We start from the raw sequence: 22,164 nt of genomic DNA, 5'->3' as shown, positions 1-22,164 counted from the left end.
TAGTTTTAAAATAAAAATAAAAATGGCAGGCTGGAACTTATTTTCTTGGGTCAAGTACGTCTTTTTCTCAGCCTGCAAGAGGCCCCTTAAAAACGGTAATCAGACATTGTGGAGTTGACGTTGTTCTCGACATCAGAAGGAAAGTGTACACACTTACGCCTCTTGGCTTTTGAGACTGAGGACAGGAGCACGGGAGGGCAGGACAGGTCAGAGTCCTGTCGTCCCCTCAGGCGCAAAGGCAGAAATCGCCACAGCGATGTCAGTCGTCCACGAAACGCGGAGCAGGGCTGACTCACCCTTTGTAATAAAAAAGCTTGGCAGCCTCCAAACTGTGAGGTATTAAGATAAGGACCCGGGTGGTATTTTCATTATATTCTTTTTTTTTTTTTAATATATCTTTATTGATTTCAGAGAGAGGAAAGGAGAGGGAGAGAGAGATAGAAACATCAATGATGAGAGTCATTGATTGGGTACAGCCCGTGACCCGGGCATGTGCCCTGACCAGAAATTGAACCCTGATCGCCTGGATCCCAGGTCGACGCTCAACCGCTGAGCCACGCCCTGCCGGGCTCATTATATTCTTTAAAACAATTGCAAAATACTGTAACTTTATAGGGTTTCCATTCACCCGAGTAGCACCTCCTCTCTGGCGCATCTGCCCGGAGACTCTCAGGGATCTTTCCGTGGTCCAAAGGGATTTCGACTGAAAATCACTTCCAGGTCCTAGAGGACACACAGCTGCAGGGAAAAATAACGAAAGCCTCGATTTGGGCCTCAGTGTGTCAAGAATAACTTTTAGTGTCCTCTGAAAACAGTGACCCTAAATGAACGTGAAAGACCCGGCTGGCAGCCGGCGGGGGTCTGGAGGCTGGTTTTCGGAGGAGGCCGAACAAACAGCACATCCAGCATCCTCTCCGGGTGGGGCACGGCCCTCCCTGGAGGCCTCCCTCTGCGGGAGGGAGGAAGCCTCCCGTCTAAGAGCGAAGCGTCTCGCCCTGAGGAAAGCCAACGTTCGTGTTAACAGCTTTTAGATTCATTAACAAGACAATTGTTACATGATTGCAGAAGAACAGGGGTAACATGGAAACCACGAACGCATAATGGGATTCATTTTTCATTTTCCAGCCACGAAAACAATAGATGCATGGATAAGATCGCTACATCCTAGAGCAGTTTGTTTTATACAATTACGCACCCCGTTAGGTTAACATGTTTCCAGGACTGTGATCTAAACTCAGGATGGGTGTGCGCATCTCAGCTCAGCCACGAAGCAGAGCGCCTCTCCCCGTCAGAACGCCGGGAGTGTGTTCAGCCCGTCCCCCTTTTTAGGCGCCGTAACCTTCGGGTCGATCTGCTTGGGAGGATTTCTTTGCATCATCCCTGCCTTTGTTCTACCCAGTGTCTTCATTGGGAGGACTTCACCCGCTCGTTTCTTCGTCTTCCGATGTCACCAGGAGCTCGGAAGTTCTGTGTCTGTTGCGCTTGTTAATTCCCAGATCCGTTGCTGCGTCCTAGAGGGGCTGCCAGGGCGCCCACTGTGGAGACCACCGGGAACCACAGTGCACGGCGTAAGAGGGTGAAAGACTAAAAGACACGCAGACGGAATACGCTCTTTATTTATTTCTAAGAGTGGCAGCAGCGATGGCCCATTAAGGAGGTCGGCGGACTGCTTCGTGGGTCCTGTTTCCTCAGTTACAATGTGGTCTCCAGACTCTGTCGATGAGATACATTTATGCATCTCCTCCTAATATCGATACGTGGATGCCCTCATAAGTTATTTTTAATCAACTGTATACACATTACTAATGTATCACGTACATTAGAAAACATACAAAAAGTTAAGAATTTTAAGTGAAGAGAAAAAGATGAAACATCCTAATTTTAACCGCCTACCTAATTATTTATTTTACCGTCAGCCATGGGGGTTTGGGGTGCCGATCCCCCCCCCACCCCTTGCACGGTTTCAAAAACTGACGTGTAACTTTTGACTCCCCAGAACTTAAGTATTAATAGCCTACTGTTGACTGGGAGCTTTACTGATAACATAAACTGTCAATTAATACATATTTTATGTTCTGTGTATTCATACACCCAAGTCAGCTAGGGAATTAAGAAAATAGTGAGAAAGGGAAAATACAATTAAAGTGTTCGTTGAAAAAAATCACGTGTCAGGGGGCCCGCACCGTTCAATCCCCTGTTGCTCAAGGGTCCACTGTGTTTTTATACTATTGATAACTCAGGAGATACTGTGCCCTTAGGATTTAACATTAAAAAAAGCACCCAAAAGCCATAATGGGAATAGTCTTTTTTGAATAATTTAGAAAAATCTTGGTTAACGTCCCAGGTCTAATCAGATTATTTTTACACGCGTAAGAATTCTTGAGAAAGAGCTGGTATTAGGGTAGGAAGCGGGCCATGTCCCTTCTTCCGCTTTCGTGGTGATTTCTCCTTGAAATTTGATATTGTCCTGCTGCGGCTTCCAAGCAGAGTTAAAAACAACAGCTGATTGTCCCTATTGTGAGGTTTGGTTTAATTTCGACAATATAATCTGCCACCCCGCTTATCCGGGCTTCTGCAAACCTAAGCACGTTTCGGGGAGCTACGGGCAGCGAGGGGGTGGGGTGCCGTTCCTGCTGCTCCCTCCTGACCGGCAGTCGTCGGCGCCCGCCTGTCTGACCGAAGAAAACCAGACGCAAAATCAACAGCGCCTCTCCCGGCCCAGCCCCGGGAAACACGGAGAAGCGCGGATTAAATAATTCGTCACCGTAGACCGGCCGGGACCGCGTCAGGGCAGCACTCATTAAACCCCAGACCACTCGACTTCTTTCCCATGGCCTAGAATCAGGACGAATTTAAGGAGAAGCTCTGATACTTGCGCCCTGTGCCCAGCGGGCCCCCCGCCTCCCCTGAGTCCCTCCCAGCTCCAGCCCGGTGTCGTCCGGGTGCTGAAGGGCAGAGGGCGGGACGCGGCCCTCGGAGCGTCCACGCCGTCCACGCGGCTGACCTCTCGGGGCACTGACCTCTGCGTGTGAGACGCGGCGGAGCAGCTCACCCGCGAAGGTGAATGTCACAGGAGAGCTCTGCCGTTGCGCATCCTTCCCGGGGATCTCGGGGGAGAGACTGGGTGTCACGGAGAATATCAGAAACGCCGCAGACGCGGGGAAGCCCGGCCGCCGGGAAGCTCTGCCAGAGCAGGACCCGTGACGTGAAGGGGGGCTCCCCTGTTAAACGGAGCCGTGGCCGCTACAGGTTATCTAATGCGCGCTCTATCTTAGCGTTTGCTTATTTCACGCACACGCGGGGGGAAAAATATGACTTCCCAGCATGTTTTTAAGTAAAAATGGAAACAGATTGAGTCCGTAACTATGCATTTGTGTACTCGGGTCCTTGGTTCGTTGAAGGCTTTTGAGTATAAAAGTGCAGATCCGTCCGAGATAAGTGGTCCCGGGTGGCTTTGAACCGCCCAGTGGCTGGACCTGTCCAGCCTCATCTTTCACCCGAGATGGCTTGTCCAGGATCCGGCAAATCAAACAGTCGCCTGATTCCACCCGGCTTCTTGTGCACCAAGGGGAGCGGATGGAGGGGAGAGAGGTCTTGGACTCGGACGCCTACCGTCCAGTAATGGTGTGACTTTGAGCAAATCGTTCCAGCCTTTCTCAACCTCAGATTCCTCATCTGCGAAATGGGTATAGCAATGCTCTCTGCCCAAAAGAGCGATTCTGAAAATTAAGCGAAATGGGACAAAGCCGGAGGGACGCTTTGAGCAGTGTCTGAGGCCTAGTTCACGAGCGTTAGCAGTTGCCATTCAAAACGTCATCCTGGCAACAGATGCCAGCGACATGGAGAATTACAAGGATGGGCCGTTTTCACTGGCTCTCCCCCGGGTTAGTGGGCGTTCCTTCTGTTACTAAACGTCGTACGCAGCCCTGGGTTATGAAGACTGAGATGTGACAAATAGGGCCAAAAAAAACCCCCTCTTGTCCTGTTACCCATTCCTAAGAGAGAGGTGATGTAATAGTAATAATATAATAATAATTATTATTATTATAATGATGGTAATGATGATAAAAATCTTGGTTGTGAAGTAAACCCGCCCCTGGGGCCAAATCCTGCTCACTGTGCCTGTCCCGTGGGGTCGCTCAAGACACGTCACATCCGTGAGCCTCAGTTTCCCCATCTGTAGAGGGCGTGTAATAATGCCTGCTTTCCAGAGAGGTCGTTAGGATTACGAGTAAACCGTTCATCCTAACTATTCCTGCTGGAGTCTTGGGTCCACTTAGTCCTACCGACTTTAACTGAACAGCTGCTGACTTCAGGTGCCGGGCCAAGCATGAAGACCCATCAGGGCTCGGGCGGCGAGGGGCAGACGGTGCGATAGGAGCTGTGTGAGGGTGGCTATCAGGGGAGGCTTCCTGGAAGAGGAAACACTTGAGCTGCGTCTTGAAGGACGAAGAGGAGTCGGCTGAGTGAAGGGCACAGAGGAAGGGCCAGGAGCCATTTAGAGTCGGGAGGACGGGGTTGCTCCCTTGCAAACATATGTTTGCCGCCTCGTTGGGTTGGGGAGGTCTGGGTAAAGCAGAGTCAATTAGGCATCAAGATTCAGGGGGCACGGTGGATGGAGGTGTCTTTTCGAAGATTCAGGTCCTGCAGTCACAAAGGAAACGGGTCCCGTTCATGTGATGCTGGAGAGCTGGGTGGGACGGTCACTTGGCGCCCACATCGCTAGGGGGCACCCTTCTTTCCTCAGAACGACCAAGGCTCCCGGGTGCCACGCTGGGAGAAACTGAGGCAAGAGACGTGTGCGAGGCCGTCGTTCGTGGGACTCCCAACTCCCCTCGCTCCCGTTAGTAGTGTTGTAAATATTAAAAAGTTGCAAAACCGCAAGAAATAAGACAGGAGACTTTCTGTTCATTGCTTTCTCACGTGCTTGACTTTTTTGTTTGTTTTGTTTGGCGGGAGGCAGAACAGGCCGACCCGTGTTTTTTAAATTCTGCAAGAACACCCAGAATGATTATCTGCTGTTCTCCCCCCCCCATCCTTCCCCCCAAGAAAACCCCAAAGCACCAGGGACACGTAAACCAACCCTGTAAATGTTCAACGGTGGCCTCTCCTCTTTTGGTTGTCTGGGCGCGTTTGCATTACAATGCACCCCCATGATTACGTTTCTCCAGGAAGCCCTCACGGCTGTCTTAGGGTCGTCGGCCGGCAAGGCCACGGCGCATCTGGCGGCCTGTGGGGAAAACACTGTTCGGAAATGCACTTCTGGGGGCAATTTACTTGGATGCTGTTCTCTGAGGGACCCAAATTAGCTCTTCATCTTTGACAAAGGGACCCGCGCGCTCTCCCGAGCTCGAGGAAGCCCGGCCGCGTTTGGGGTGAGAGATGTGTTCCTTTGGGAGGAAAAGTGCTGTGAAGAGAAAAAGACCCTGCAGACGGACGGATCTGGGTTCGAGGCCTGTATTGACCACTCCCTGGCTCTGCAGCGTTCGACAAGTTAATTTTTCTAAGCCTCTGTTCCTTTATCTACACAACGGGCTGTGATAAGAGACGACAGGCTGAGTCCCGAGCTGGAACTCGGTACACGGTAGTGATTGGCAATAACCGCCCTGGGCAGGAGGAAGGGACAGGAAGACCGTGCTCTCCGTGATCTCGGGGGGGGGCAGAGGTTCGGGAACCCGAGTTTGGGTAAGAAAGCGTAAGTCTGCAATAGCAGAATCATTCACGCTTCCCTCTGTTTTCTGTCTCAGTGACTCGAGAGCCTCTTTCCCAGACACAGCAGGGAAAGGCCTGTGGCGTGTGTGCCACGCGTAGGACGTGGCGGATCTGGCCCGTGCCCGGCAGTGAGCTCACCCGCACGTCTCCGTTTGCTAAGTTTCACGCGCACAGTGTTTCCCGCGACCCCTTGGCCGGCGTATAACGCGAGGAATTTGCAGCACCGAGAACCCTAAATGCCTGTTTCCCTCACGCCCCCTCACACTCCTCTCTTCTGCTTTCTCTCTTAGAAATCATTATCGCGAGAGCGCGGCCGTCACCGGGGGAGCGTCTAGGAAGTGTTACTACACCCTCACCTTCGCCGTCACCTTCCCGCACAGTGACGATGCCTGCTACCTGGCCTACCACTATCCCTACACCTACACCGCCCTCATGGTAACGTCCGCAGCACCCCCGCAGGGCTGAGGGGGCTCTCTGGGGTCGTCCTGGGAACACTCGGGGGGCCCTGATCCTCGGGGCCAGGGCTTGTTGTCACCGACCACGTGGCTTCACATGCGTCCGGTCTCTTGGACAGAGGGCTCGAGGCTGAGGGCGTGGCCAGCGACGTTCTAAAGCCCCCGCTCGCGCCTCACGGGCAGGTTGCGGGTAGGAGGCGGGGCGTTCCCTGGGGGTTCTGTCTCTGAGGAGCCCTCAAGTTCAAACGTGAGACTGCAGTGAGGTTATCGGGTTGAACCGGGGTAAAAGCATGAGGTGAGCTGAGATGCAGATTCCAAGGTCGGGGACCCATGGAGAGGGGTGAAGCGGAAAGCGGGAAGCGAAAGCTTGGAGAGCCGCCCGAGCCCGTGAGCAGGCAGCCACCTCGCTTGTCCAGTGGTTCCCGTGGCCATGGCCGTGGCCGTGGGCTGCCTGCGTGAGAAGGACCCGGGCAGACTAGACGTGTGGGAGAATTAAACGCCGAATTGCGCAGTGAGGTCTGTGGTCTTTGCAGGAGAGGAGCGTAGCGTCCGTCAGTCCAGACCTGAGGTTAGGATTCTGTGTCCTATCAGGCCCTGCAGACGGTTCACGAGACAGATGTGGGCAAACTGCTCACGTACTGCGCGGTTTTCTGTCATTTGAAGGAGCTGGGAAACGGCCCCTTTCCCCTGGCTGTGTCGTGGATATCCTGAGGATTAATGAGCTGAAGCATCTCTGTCAAGCACCTTCACCCTCTGTGTTAATGCAAAATGTTATTAACATTTTTATAATAATATGTGTGTGCATGAGTGTCTGGATCACTAGCCCGGAGGCTGAGCATTTTCATTCCAAGTCTGCGATAGGAGTTAGGAAAAGATAATAACCGAGAACATCTCTGCCTTCCACAGGCATGTTCTAGTATAAATGAAATTTTTTTTTCCCCCCATCGAGAAAGGCGTATCTTAAACCACTTGGCTAACTGCTTCAGGGAAGTGTGTCTGCCCGTCTCTCCATATGTCGTCTTTCCTGAACAGAGATTTTCACTGTTTTCCAGATTGCAGAAGATACACAACTAGTATTATTTGTGTATCACACTTAAAGTTAATCCAAGAAATGTGCATCACGAGCAAGGCTGTAATAAGCCACATTTGTTATAAAACATGCTTGTTGCCTTTAAGGCCCGAAAAGAGGCAACATTAAAAATCTACTTCAGTAGCTTTTCTCTTTGTCTCACCTGGGAAACACTGCACATGAAGTCCACTGGGGAAGGAGATTCACAATGTCCAAGATTGTTTTTTTTTTTTTTTTTTTACTATGTCTTTACTGATTTCGGAGAGAGGAAGGGAGAGAGAGAAACATCAATGATGAGAGTCATTGATCGGCTGCCCCCTGCACGCCCCCAGCTGGGGATCGAGCCCAAAACCCCGGGCCTGTGCCCTGACCTGGAATCGAACCGTAACCTCCTGGTTCATAGGTCGATGCTCCACCACTGAGCCACGCCAGCCGGGCAGGAGATTCATTTCTCAGTGTGTGTTTGCCTTTCCCGTTGGGGGCATGATCCGCGGATCTAGTGTCCTTTCCTCGTGTCCGAATATCTTAGCCCCTGCTGACATTCTCAGTGGCAGCTAGTATAACACTTTAGAATGCAAAAGGGGTTGGGAAATTTGTCTGATTCAGGCCTATCACTTCTAGATGCAGAAACTGAGGCCTAGAAATCCCGCATCTAGCTAGCGGCTGAGCAGGGAACACAGCACTGGCCTTTGACGTCTACCCCTGTGCCCTTTCTACTTCACAGGGGAAGAATTTAGAAGACATTTAGGGGTTCTGCTCTGGGGTCAGATCGGTGCAGGGCCCTCGCTGCTCTGGCAGATGATGGCTCCTGCCATGCAGTCCACTTCGGTAGGTGATGTAGCCATCAAGTTGTGGGATCCTGTAATTTCTGATGGCTGAGTTCATCAGGCCTTGGCTTTTTAAAAAAATTCTTATCTGAGGCTATTCCCCCCCCCCCCCCCATTGCTTTTCAGAGAGAATGGAAAGAGGGGAGAGAAAGAAACATCGATGTGAGAGAGACATCAATTGGTTGCCTCCCACATGTGCCCCGACCAGGGCTGGGTATTGTGCTTGTAACCAAGGTGCATGCCCTTGGCCAGAAATCAAACCCGTGACCCTTCAGTCCACAGACCGATGCTCTAGCCACGGAGCCAAATCGGCCACGGCAGCCCTTAGCTTTTTTTTTTTTTAACACTGAGCACCATGGGTGTGGTTCACCTGGATAGAGTTGTTCCTCAAACACGGTCCCTTTCTTCTCCCAGGAGGCTCTGATTCTTGCTTAGGTGCCTACAAGCCGATTCCAAGTCTGAAACTCCTCCAGCCAGGCCTTGATGGCATCGGGCTTCTTATTTTGAATTTCAGATTTTGAATCAGCTCAGAGGCACTTAGCAAGGACCCCTCCTGAGGTAAGAATGGGGCCGCGTTTGGGGGGAAACACTGTTCTGCATCCAGAGCACTTAGCGTTATAGGTAAAATTCCTGGGCCGATCGCTTGAGCTCAGCCGTCAGAGGTAATTAGAATCCTGTGACTCGATGACCCCATGGACCTGAAACAGTGGACTGAAGCCGTAGCAGCTGTTGTCTGTCGTAGCTTGTACCCCTGGGGCACGCTTACCTCGTGGGCTTAGACCAGGTAGAGCACAGGGCCTAAAGTTTACAGCCGACAAATAGCTTAGGAGCCGTGGGGTCGGGGTGGGGGGTAATTTCATCTTGATGAGGGACAGAAACACCAGCAAAGAGGACCCTGCTCCCCACTCAGTTGGTCTCAGAGGGGAGAGAGGTCTTATCAGCTGGTGCTTATCGGCTGGTTACTTGGCCTATTGACTGTGAGTGTCTTCCAGCGAGAGACGTGTGAGGAGAGTTAATGAGAAAGAGACAGGGAAAGGGATACCTTTTAATTTCTCCTAAACGAGTGGAACAGGAAAAAAGAAAGACAATTTGTTACTTGAAAGTAAAAAATGCATATACTCAGGCTAAGGTTTTGCGTTTCCACCAGCGCAGGGTGGTCAACCCCCCCCCCCCCCCCCGCTCGGTTTAAGACAGTAATTGACTCCGCGACTTCTCTACAAAACACTCGCCCTCCCCACGGACGGAAGGAGCACATTCCCTGATGCACACTAGTCATTTTTATTTTTGGACACGTTGTCCCAAGGAGATGCAGTGTTCTTCCCACAGATCAGTGATAAATTAAATGTGACTGGTACCCCGAGGGCAGACTTAACTGTGATAGTCGGGGGCTACGTGGAGGGGTAGAAAATGCACTTCTGTGTGGAACACAGTCTGTAAGTCTCATAATATGGATTATGTTTAGTAATTACAGATGCTTTTATGGTGGAGAGGAGATGCAGGTTGGAAGTTTTTCAACACAAATATAATTTTGGAACTTTAAAATTTTTTATGATACCCATGTAATAAGAGAATTAGTATTTGGTCCTTTCAAAATTGATCTCTCCCAGATGCTTGCCAGGAACTCTGTCGGATAATTATCCAAATTAGAGTATTAGAGCGAAAAGAAAGAAACACAATATTATGGTAAGTGTGAAGCAAACAGAAGGAGTTCCCGTGTAGTCGTCCGTATCAGGCTATCAGTAATGGCAATAATCGTTAACGTGGTGTCAGCAATACTTGCTCAGGCGTTCGGCTTACGTTGTGGGTCGCTCCTAGGACGCCAGTAGTTATTGGTCGAAAAGAGGACCCCAAGCGTTTCTGATGGGTGTTTTAGGGGGTAAGAAAAATGGGATCTCACGGAGAACTTATAACCGTGTGAGTTGGCAAGAGGCAAGAAAAGCGGTCACAGGCAGGATCCGTATGTTGGAAGAGCCTAAGGCTCGTAAAGGGTAGAGTGTGGTCCCCCCCCGCCCAGATGCCAGGTCATCGATAGACAGAGACCCGCCCTTGTGTGGGCCAGAGCCAAGGGCAGGCGCCAATAAAGGGGCCCAGACATCGAGCTGGTGAGCGTGAAAGGCCCCTCTGCAGGGGCCCGGATGTGCGTGAGCGGTGACACCATTGACCACAAGGGCCCCCAGGGTCTTGAGCGCAATGAAAGAACCCGTTCTGGGGCCAGACGGGCCTGGCTTTGAGCCTGAGCTCTGCGTTTTCTTGCTGTGTAGCCATGGGCAAGCTGCTTAACTTCTCAGTGCCTCCGTTTTCCTCATCTGTAAATCAGAAATAGAAAAGCGGTGACTCCGTGGGTTGTTGTAAAGAGTAAATAACTTCATCCATGGAAAGCGTTAGCCAAGGCCCTACACCTAGGAAGCCACAGAGATGGTGACCATCAGACCATTTAGTCTCTTTTTTGATGGTGACGTGTAATTATTTTCTGGACTGAGGAAGAGATACCCATTCCGTAATTTATAATAAAATTAAAATTATGCAAAAAATCCAAATAAAGGACCAAAAAGAAATAAGTACAGTGGCTAGTGATGGTTGTCTTAGGGCGGTCGGTGGCCCTTGTTTTTTTTCTTTACTTTCTTTCCCAAATCATCAGCTGTATAACTTCATTTATTTTTCATGGGAAAGGCATATTAAAACCACCTTTTCTTCCTAATTGGCAGATCTGTGAGTAGACACCCAGAGACTAATTATCTCTGTCACTTCTTTAAAGCGAGTGCGTTTAACGCAGGGGAGCGGTGTTGGCAGACGGGCGGCTTGAGGAGGCTCATTAGGACCTGCCCAGGGCACGTTCGGTAGCTTTTGTTCGGCGTCAAGGCGGGAGTTTGTTCTTCCGTGATGAGAGGCCTTCGATTCTCCGATGGGTGCATTCGGGTGACAGCTGAGAACCAGGCAGCACACAAATAAAATCGGTCGCCTCCTCGGGGGCGAGCTTTCTTCTGAATGAGGGGGACAGAGAGCATGCAGACGGGGAGACGGTAAGAAAGGCTTTCCCAGGGCACAACTCCTCTCGCTTTATCAGCAGCCTCAGCAGGGTAGCCCGCCGAGGTCAAGCACAGCCTTTCATGGGAGTTTGGAGGGAGTAGCTGACAAAGGAGACGGGCAGGAAGCTCCTGTGGAGAGGCACCGGCGAGGCTGCGGGCTGCAGATATCTTTCTCGGGAAGGCAGGATTTTTCTTCTAAGAAGATAACCTCCTCTGGGGGTTTCCATAATTGCCGCGAACTCCTTCCCGGTTCATAAAGAAACCCACCCCCGTGGCTTCCGCGGGGCTGCGATGACGGTGGGTGGTTGGCACACGCGCTCAGGCCCCCTGCTCCCCTCATCGGCGATCCCAACGATATCCAATTAGACGTGGCCTCGCTGGGCCTGGGGGGGAAGCGTCCCCTTAAAAAGACCACTCTCAGAAGAGCAATGCTGGTGAAAGGAAACCCAACCAAAGTTTATACCCGGTTTCCCTCTGAAGTCTCCCGTGCGCTGAGCCAGAGCAGCGCCCTGAGGGTAGAGGTGGTGCATGCTTGGTGGCGGGCGGCGTGGCACAGAGAGGGCGCTGAGGGGCACAGGGAGGCGGCCGCGTGAACAATGGGAGTTGACAGAGGATGGGCTTAAGCTAAAAGACAGGAGGCGTTTATTGAGTTGGAGCATTATTAATCATTACAACGGAATGATAGATAATTCCCAGAATTCACAGGAGAAGAAAACCTTTAGAACTTGGCTCCCTCCTGCATTTGCCGCCCGGGAGCCAGTGAAGGTGACTGCTTTGAAGGACAGTGTCCGTGGGCACAGCGGTACTTTCTACGGCTTTTCTCTCTCTCAGCGAATGGTGCTCAGTGACTTCCGTAGACAAACCTGCCTCTAAACCTGCTTCCCTTGTCGTGATATATGAAATTTAGCTTCTGTTACTATGTGTTTAACTTTGGTGTCAGACGCCAAAGAGCTGTGGCCTGTTTGCAACATTGTAACGTCGCAGAATGATGGTCCCTGCTTCCCCGGAGGAGGCTCGCCGCCTCTCCCACGGCCTCACCCTTGTAGCCGTAATGAATTGTAGGACAGAGAGCTTCGATGGGAAAAAAACAAACCAAAACAACAAAAAACACACATTAAAAACAATTCAGCAAAGGCAGTTCCCTGAGGCATATTCTGCAGGACGCCAGTGTCCTGAGGTCTTTAGAGAAAAAGAGTTTAATGGGCACATAAATTCATGAAGTACTGGGTGCCGTTTTCCCCCCAAGAGTTCACCGTGCATGTTAGAGAACTGGCATATTAAAGGGTCTGAAAATTTCCGCAGCCATGGGAACATTTTTATTTTCTCCAGCTCACCGCGGCCCCGCCCCTCTGCCTCGCTGTCCACGCCCAGCACCCAGCAACATCCTGTGGGATACTTTTTGGGAAAGGCTGCAAAAGTATTGCTTTCCTAGTTTTGGGGGCCTGAAGTCTTGATAGTAATTGTGAGGCAGGGATATAATAACAACAGCAGCAGCTTTCACCAGGACTTTTTTGAAAGCAGTTAAAATAATTTGTTTATGATCACAGAGAGTATCGTTTCAATCCAGGGCTGCCTTCCTTCTCTTAACTAAGGTGCTAAAATTTTTCTGACGAAGGCGGCAGACTCGTGGCTGACATTCTGACGGGGACATTCCCATTCTTGGCCTGGGTCATCTCCCCTGGGAAAGCAGATGCCCCCTTCGTCTATCAGAGCTTTAATCATATACCAGTTCAATATCGATTTTCTCTTTAATTCATGAATTCCTTCAGTGAGCTCCTTCCAGGAGGATGTTTTTCTGTTTCCTGGTGGTTTTATTTTTGCTGATACTGAGACCATTTTTGCTTAAGTCTAACTTCGTTTGTTATCAGAAAAATGTGGTCTGTACAATTTCCGCTTATTTTGAAAATTTATTGGATTTTTATAGCCCTGTGTTTGATAAGTTTCTGTTACATTTCCATGGATGCTTGAGGGGAAAAAAAAGATGTTCCCTATAAAGAAAAAGGCTGACATATATCCGTAAAAACAATATTGTTCACATACACGATACCATTATTTTTGTGCAATTGATTTAAGACTGAGGAACTGTCTTAAAGTCTCCCACTCCTAGTACAATTTCTCCCCTTCTGCCATTGTCACGTTGTGTATTTCAGTCCTATGTTATTTGATTCTTAAGATTTATGAGTTTTATATGTTCGTTGTGAATTGTGCCCTTTGTCAAAATAAGATTCTTAAATCCCATTTAATGCACTTGTTTTTCAATACGACTCTGTCCTATATTTCCATTGCCGTGCCTGCTTCAATTTATGTTTGTTTATCTTTTAAGTTTCAATATTTCTGCCTTAAAATATTTCAGTAGAGGCACGCAAAACAAAGGGATAATTTCGGCGTGTTTTCACATACGTCGGGTCTGTTTTCCTGCTCTCTTCGAAAGCACCTCTCACATGCAACACACAGTGGGATTTATAACAACTAGCCTGAAAAATTTTGTCATTTAATAAGGCGGTTTAACCTGTTTATACTTGTACCGATTTTTGGTGTTACTTCTGTCATTTTTATTTTATGTTTTTTCCGGGCTCCGTTGCCCCCTCCCTCCCGCCTCCCCTCTCTCCTCCTCATATGCAAAGTGGACCAGCCACGTTTTGTTTGATTTTTTTTACTAGTGCTTCCCTTTTAGTTCTTAAAAAAACATATTTGGGCCTATATTTCTCCATCAGTAGCCACAGCTCAAGCTGAGGGCTTCCTGAAAAGTGACCGGCACTTCTCATGGACCATACATGGCTGCAGTGTAGCAGCCCCGAGTGGGGTGGGGAACGGTATTTCCATGTACATTTTAAAGGTGAGGAAACTGAGTCACAGGGGGGTTAATGCAGAATTTACATGACTTTTCCAGAATCCACGGCCGGGATTGGAACCCAGGTAGTCTGACGCGAGAGCCCGGCCTTAGTCATCTTGATACATATACATATACATATACATATACATATACATATACATATACATATACATATACATATACATATACATATACATCATATACATATACACATACACACACACACACATACACACACACATATACACACACACATACACACACACATATACACACACATATACACACACATACACACACATATACACACACATATATACACACATACATATACATACATATACACACATATATACACACATATACACACACGTATACACACATATATACATATACACACATATACACACATATACATACACACATATACATACACACATATACACACATATACATACACGTATATACACATACATATATACACATATATACACACGTATACACACATACACACACATACACACACATACACACATATACACACATACATACACATACATACATATATACACACATACACACACACGCACATATACACATATACACACATATACATACACACACATATATATACACACACACATATATACACACACATATATACAGACATTGCCTTTCCATTTCCAAGAATTAAATAACGTTCCTCTGTCCATATAAGTTGAAAATGTTAATACTTTGCTTTAATTTATATTTCTGCTTCACACATCTCTTTTCAATTTCATTTAGAACCAGACAATGACATTTAAATGGGATAATATGTATTTTCTCCCTAAAAAGTAATTTTTGTCTTTGTCTAATGTAGTAATCAACTTCTCAGTAGACATTTAGACTTAAAAACCTGCTTAACTGGACTATTGTTTTACACTGTTCTTTTTTTTTTTGGTTAATCGTCACTCGAGGATATTTTTTCCATTTTCAGAGAGAGAGTGGAAAGGAGGGAGGGAGGGAGGTGCTCCCTGTCGTAGGGACTTGTGGGTGGTGGGAATCGACCCTCTTTAACCGCTTCATACCCAATACTGGGCAGACCAGCCTCACCCAAGTAACTTCAACTCTAAGGGGTCACACAAATGTCAACTTTATTGCTGTTTATTATTGTAAAAAAATCATTAACCCTATCGCTTTCTGTTTTGTTTCCCCTCCAGACTCACCTCGATATCCTGGAAAAAAGCGTGAACCCCCGAGAGGTTTACTTCCGGCAGGAGGCTCTCTGCCAGACGCTGGGAGGGAACTCGTGTCCGCTGGTGACCATCACGGCCATGCCCGAGTCGGCCAGCGCTGACCACCTGGAGCAGTTCCGTGAGTACAAGACAGGCCCCTCCAGTGCCGCCACCACTGAACGATCATTTATTTAAGAAAGTGCGTGTGTGGGAGTCTGTGCTTTGCAGGTTGAGTTTCGAAATAGGGGCTGAGCAGAACCCCAACGTCCAGTCAGGACGTGGACCTGCCTGAGCCTTTGCATTTGTGTGGATGCTGACATTGCTGCTTCTGTTGATGTTACAGCGACAGAGAGCGTTCCGACTTTAAGATGAAGACTGGAGACGTGGTTAAAGGCCCCTGAGTAGTTGGGCACACGAGGAAATCGTTCATTTAGGAAAAGAGGGAGCAGGGTCCCTTAGCACAGCTTCCGAAGGACACTGGTTTCCGCTTCCTCTGCGAGACTAGTTATCGCAGACGCACAGTATCACGCATCAGGGCCGTTTCCTCTCTTAAACTCGTGATCGTGCGCCAGCTGTTCATCTCGGGGTATCCTGGCCGGAGCGGAGAGGCCCGTTTGATGGTTAGATGAACGCTGTTCGTTTTCTTTCTGATGTGATAGCTGCGCAAGGGGCCCCAAGGAGCTGGGTCAGAGGAGCCCGGGGCTCTGGGCTCTCGGGAGAAAGGACTGACCAGGCCGTCGCCATGGGTGTGGCCGCCGGGCAGCTGCAAGGCCCTGTGCTTAGAAGGGCCTTGCCCTTTGTCCGGTGCTCTTCTCTCACCATCCCGAAAATCTTTAAAACGCTTGGAACAATGAGGCCTGTAGTTTGTAGAGCTGGGCCTGGGACTGACCAAAGGTCATAGAGCTGAAAAGTGACCATGGCGAACACCCCTCCCCGCTGTCCGTCGGTGTTTCCTGGTCGTGCGGGACGCGTTCGGTCTGCTTTGCCGGATCGCTGGGGAAGCTGTTTGTATGCGCGAGGCCGGGTGTCCCTACTCAGCAGCGTAGGTGCCTGGCATCGCGGCTCGGGCCCCCTTCTGTGGGCGAACCCCCCCCCCGCCTGCTCTGCATCCTGACGCTGTGGGAAGGCAGCTCAGCTGCTCACTGAATTGACCACAGATAAATGTGTGACCTCTCCCCGCTCACGGTGAACTTCCTTTTCCTTTCCTAACCCAGTGGACGCGTCTTCACGGCGGATGTTTCAGGCACTGCGGCAGGAGGGAAGGGGGAGAGGACACGTAGGCCCTCAGGTCCCGGCACAGAGCCGAGGCTGCGTGGCCGGGGCGCCCGGAGCGTCGTCTCAGACGGGCCGCGAGTAACGCTTCGCTCTGCCGGTGGCGAAATGCGTGTGCGTGAACACACGCCGTTGCTGTGCTTCTAAAAGAAAAAACCCAAAACCCCCAGCACAATATAAACAGCGCGCACCCTCGGAAACGCAATTAGCTGTGCCTGCGAATCCGAAATAAAACCACTTAACTTCCCGTGAACCACAAAATGTCCTGCATCGATTTAGGACAGCAAGTGAGCCAGCGGCTCCAGGCTCGCCTCCCCCCAGGCGAACGCCAGTCGTCGTACCTGCTGCCTTCCTCCAGGGGCCTCGGTCGGGTTGGGGTTGGGGTTGTGCTGAGCTGTGACTCGGCTACTTTCCGGTTCAGTGGGGGCCACGCACCCTCACAAGGAGGCCCTGTCGCTGAAGGACTCCCCCGCCGCGTGGGATGACCACTTGCAGCCTTCCTTTGGAAATCCAAGAAACGAGGGCAGGGCTGGGCTGCCTGGCCGGGTGGCTCAGGCGGTCGGAGCGTCCCCCCCATTCACCGGGAGGTCACTGGTTCGATTCCCCGTCAGGGCACATGCTCAGGTTGCGGGTTCGATCCCCGGTCGGTGAACGTAGGGGAGGCAACCCCTCCATGTTTCTCTCCCCCCCCTTTCCTCTCTCTCTCTGTAAAATCAATAAATAAGATCCTTTTACCTTTTCTGTGTTAATAGGTACTTTGATTAACAGGCCTGTTGAACCTGCATCTGCCAGGCAGAGGGCTGACCGGTCACACGTCCTTCAGAGCTGGGGTGTGTGCGCGATGCGGTGTTTGGGTTCCCGCTGAGCGGAGGTGCTGAATTTCAGCAGAACCGAGAGCAAGGCGGAGCGTCCAGAAAGTCCTGCGGGGGGCGGGTCACCGTTCACTCAGACCCGAGTGGAAGTGGGCGAGAAACCCGGAGAGGGCGATGTTTCCGCTTTTGCCAAGACCCAGCCGCTCCCTGAACCCTGCCTGCTCCCGGATTCTTGCCTCTGGCGTCACCGGACGTCCTACACTTGTCTTTTTCCCGTTTGCAGATGCAAAGTTAAGGCTCCCTGGGGGTCAGGAACCAGCTGAGGCCACAAGAGCAGAAAGTGGGTGCTCAGGGAGGAGCCCACGGTGCGATTCAGGATATCCCCCCTCCTCTAGGCTCCGCCACCCCTGGGGAACCCCCCAGAAATGCTCTCACCCCAGACAGGCTCCCTCCTGAGGACCCCCGACCTTTTCACTCTCCATGACGGGTGCCCCGTTTTCCCCGGGGGTTTTATTGCTGAATTTTTCCCTTTGAGACAGTATCGGTATCGTCCCGCTGTCCCCGAGAGCTCGCTGGCGGGGGGGCCTGGTTTGTGGAACGCTTTCTGAGGGCGCGTGTCGGTCTCTTAGTAGAAACTCTCATCTGCCAAGTACAGGACTCACTAACTGAGAACCAGCGAAGGTGGGAGGGAGGGGTGGGTCTCCCGCGGGCATGACCTTTCTCGTCTGTGGAGGTGAGATAGTCTCCCTGCCCCCCTCCCGGGGCCACACGCTGCTCTTTCCAGGGGGCCTGGGGGGGGGGGCGGGGAGCTTGAGGCCTCATTTGCAGTAGTTAAAGAAAACCTTTTCTCTTTCCCTTTTTCTTAAAAATATTCTTACAAAAGCTTGTTCTGTTCAGCCTGCCATTACGCTAAAAAGCTTTTCCTTGGAAGACAATAGCTGCTCTCAGGAAAAAAGAAAAGAGATTTACACGGGGTCCCGAGAGTGTAAGGAGCTGCCGGAGCACCTGCCCGGGGCTGGGAGTTGTAACTTGTAAGTGGTTTTAAATTAGAACCGGGTGGAAAAATACACAGTCACAGGACCCCCTCTTGGCTTCTCTGCACATCTTCCTGCGTCGTCTCTGGTCTCCGCCTCCCTCCGCCGCCCGGTCCGGTGGGATGGACGCGGCCTTTCCTTGGGGGTCTCGGAGTGACAGCCCTGCAGGGAAACAGACTCCAGGGAAGGCTGGAGAGTCGGGGTGTTTTTTGCCCCCCCCGGGAATGTGGGGCCAGGTATTACTGAGGGGTGGCTATGCTTTGGAGCTGAGACGTCCGTAAAGAATACGAAGGTGAGACTTTCCAGTTGCCGTCTGCGTCACCGGGCGAGTGAACGGCAGAGGTGGCTCCGGACCTCAGACGTCTTGGCTCCTGCTACAATTATGTTTTAGTTTGGTTTTGTTTTCTGTAAAGCGCTGCTTCTGACAAATATTGTCACCAAAAAAAAAAAAGAACTACAAGGGCATAAAGACATCTCTCGATGGAAATTTTTAATAAAAGGAGTTGGAATTACAGAAGCTGAACTGTGCCCCCAGTTTTTGGCCTCGGGGTTCCCTCTCTCCAGGCAGCCAGGGGTAGGCCCACCGTGGATATTAGGAACGCAGATAAATATTTAATCCTTGCCACGGAGGCATTTAGAGTCTACAGGGAGTGAGTGCGGCTGTGAAGTTCAGGTTAACAGGTCATTATAATCACGTTGTACCAGGGCCGGGGGTAGACGGAGGTCAGTGGGGGCGCAGGGACCGGAGCGTTGGCGGGCGTTTGCGGTAGAATCGGGGGCTCGTAGCCTTACGGGAGCTGCATAGATCCCACGGGCACGGTGGGCCTTGTAGTTGAGTAGCTTTGCTTACACCCTATCACGGATTTTACTCTCACAGAGTTTTTACATCATATGATTTGGTCTTCAGAGGTCCCTTGCGAGTCGATGAAGAAAATAATTATCGTTTTATAATAACGCTGAGATCCAGCGCCGGTTCACCCGCATTTTGAAGTCAGACTGCCACGTGCAGAGATACGGGGATGGGGGCGTCTTTTCAAGCAGAAAAACAGCATTTGCAGACGCAGGAGGGCTGGACGTGAGGCTGTGAAAGCCTCAGGTGCCAGGTCTGCCGGGGGAGGGAGGGTTGACTGAGGGGTCGGACGATAGGGAGGGGCAGGGACTTTGGGCTGAGTGATAAAGGATCTTGTTTTTCTCATTAGAAGTTTCCCCTGAAGGCGGCGATGAGCTAATAGGATGTTATTAAAAGCAGAGGACTGACGAGCTCAGATTGGTTGTGGAGGAAGGTTCTGTGGCAGTATTGTGAAGGGAAGTCGGAGCGAGGAGAGGGTGGGGCCGCGGAGCCCAGCGCAGAGACGTCCTGAGGTGCGTCGGCCCTCCATTAGGACTCACTGGGGTTCTCACCTTGGAAAAGATACGTAAGCACCCAGTGCTTGGGTTTCCCCATTGACAAGTTGTGTAGAATATTAGTGCCTTCTGCACAGGGGCAATCTCAGGAGCGTCCAGGCCTTAGAAGAGTGCCTGGCCCATCGTGAGTGTTTCGGATATAACAGCCGCTATTAGCCACCTGTGTGGGTGATGAGACTCCCAGGAAGGTAAGTTTGTGGAAGTGGGAGGGAAAGGCCCAGATGGGGGAGACGCGTCTGCGTTAGAAGCGAGAGATCCTGGTGGTGGATCGGGAGTCAGGGATAAAGGGTGAGCAGCTGAACCAGTTGTACTTTGGGTGATGGGCGCCCATTGTATTTTATTTTTTAAAATACATTTTTATTGATTTCGGAGAGAGGAAGGGAGAGGGAGAGAGAGAAACATCAATGATGAGAGTCATGGATCGGCTGCTTCTAGCAGGGGTAGAGCCCAAAACCCGAGCATGGGCCCCTGATTGGGAATCGAACCCCGATGTCCCGGATCCTGGGTCAACGCTCAGCCGCTGAGCCACGCCGGCCGGGCAGGGCACCCATTTTAATGCCCACAGAGGGACCTATGAGGGCATAAGACTGTTGTGGAGGAATGCGTTCAGTTTGGGAAACGTGCGTTTCCAGAGGCCTGCAAATTACGTAAGAACTCGGGCTAAACATCATTATAAAGCCAGTATGCTGTAAAATATAATCTATTTCTGAGGGAAATAAAAAACAAATTTCGCATTGCCTGAATAATTTTCTCAATTAGCGAGGATACTAAAAGTTGACTGTGTGTGGTTACTGTAGCAGAAACATGTAACATATTTCATCAGAATCCTGGGGTGTTGTATCCTATAAATATGTTCATGAGATGTAATAATTTATATCTTTTAAGGTAATTAACTGTTTACAGAGTGTTTACGAGTGATTGATCGCTGCTCACAACAGCTCTGTGGGGCAAAGAAAAGAGTCACAGTATCTCCATTTTCACCCCCACACCCTGCCCCTTCGAGCTGTGGAGCTGAGAGAGAAAAACGTTTCACCTTCAAGATCCCGTTTCCTATACATAGAAATAGCAGTTTATACCACAGGTAACGTGCTTGAGGCTTCTCCATCGCGTGAAGATATCGCTCATCGTGTTAACACGAATGACCCTCATGATTTTAGTAAAATCTAAATTTTACCGCCTCGGGAAGGCTGGGCAAGCCTTTCCCACTGCATCTTACCCCACCGCCACTCAGCACCCTTCAGCCGCCTGATGTTCTACCTGCCCCTTGAACTCGGCACCCTGACTGCCCCCCTTGGGCCTCTGCGTTTGCCGTTCTCGCCCGAGTGCAGCGCTTTTCCTCCGTGGCCTGGCGAGGTTGATTTCTGCTCGTCCCGTGTCACCCTGACTCGGGTGAAGGAAGCCTTCCCAGTCACCGTGTCTCATGTCCCCCCACTCAGAGCCTCTCTGACACGTGACTTTGTTCGCTCGTCTTCATGGCCCACACCTGAGCTCCACGAGGCCAACAGCCCTTGCACACGACCACCGGGCGGGCCAACCGTGAGTTCATGTATGTGAGAATTTGGTTGTCGTTACGCATTCTTGGGGCAGACGGAGATGAATGCTTGTTCTCGCTTCCCCTTCCTGCGCACTGAGCGTGAAGACCTTTGGGGCCCCGGCGTTATGCGGGGTCTCCTATTGGAGGCCCCCGGGGGTGAGCCAGTGGCTCGCTCGCCCGTGTCTCCTGCCGCCTCCGGAGCAGAAGCTCGCGGCTCAGGGCTTGGCTGAAGCCACGGGGGACGTATGCTCCGATGCGTCCTTTGGTCTTGCTTCATTTTAGGCATCTACAAGATTGCTTCTTTTCGGACCAGATCAGCCACGCTTTAGAAGCGATTTCTGAAGAAATGTTGTGTTTGGGCACGGTGGTGGTTTCGTTCGGAGGGCTGCTCAGAATATCCGCCTGTTATTCCGCTGGACATGGGAGTTCTGACTCCTTGATCTCTCCACTTTACACGCCCCCTCTTTCCATTAGAAAGGAAAACGAAAGTCTGTGGTTTGGTTTTGTTTACCGTAATGGATAATAAGAATCTGAGCGTCTGTGGACCTGAGACAGTGTATCTGCTGTTGAATGTTTACAGTTGACATTAGGGCTGCTCAAAGAAGACGCCCCCCCTTCTGATTCTTGGAATACTTTTTTTTTTTTTTTCCATTCAGCAGAAAGTAAGAATTTTAGTGCAGAGGTATTTTGGAATTTCTGAATTAAGAATCCAACTAAGGACCAAATTTTCCCAGTGCTTCTTGCCTGTTTTTCTTTGACATCACGCATATCGGCAGAAGGGTGGTTTTTAATTTATTTAGTTTTTTTGCCTTTAAGCGACTAATTCACTTGGAGGCACCTCCTCTATCTGATGGCAACACCCGAAACCCCAACGAGACGGTTATCGAACCCACCCCGGTTCTGTTCTGTGAGGCTTGCTTGGGGCACCTGCAGCTGCGGGAGGCACTCCTTGCTCGCTGGGTCCTCCCA

At 50.6% G+C, this 22,164-nt stretch overlaps 1 protein-coding gene across 1 annotated transcript in view; it reads left to right on the top strand.

Annotated features, from left to right (window-relative positions):
- The window catches only part of AGBL1 (AGBL carboxypeptidase 1), a 330,831-nt gene that overhangs the window by 61,738 nt on the left and 246,929 nt on the right, over positions 1-22,164 (top strand). The window contains exons 14-15 of the mRNA XM_087829256.1: positions 6,003-6,147; positions 15,125-15,278. Coding sequence (XP_087685382.1) covers positions 6,003-6,147; positions 15,125-15,278 — 299 coding nt within the window. The remainder of the gene's footprint in view (positions 1-6,002; positions 6,148-15,124; positions 15,279-22,164) is intronic.

Source organism: Miniopterus natalensis, chromosome 22 (genome assembly GCF_054644295.1).
Source record: "Miniopterus natalensis isolate mMinNat1 chromosome 22, mMinNat1.hap1, whole genome shotgun sequence".
Classification (NCBI taxonomy): domain Eukaryota; kingdom Metazoa; phylum Chordata; class Mammalia; order Chiroptera; family Miniopteridae; genus Miniopterus; species Miniopterus natalensis.
The sequence above is the reverse complement of the archived record's forward strand: the minus strand, read 5'-3'. Positions and strand labels throughout refer to the sequence as shown.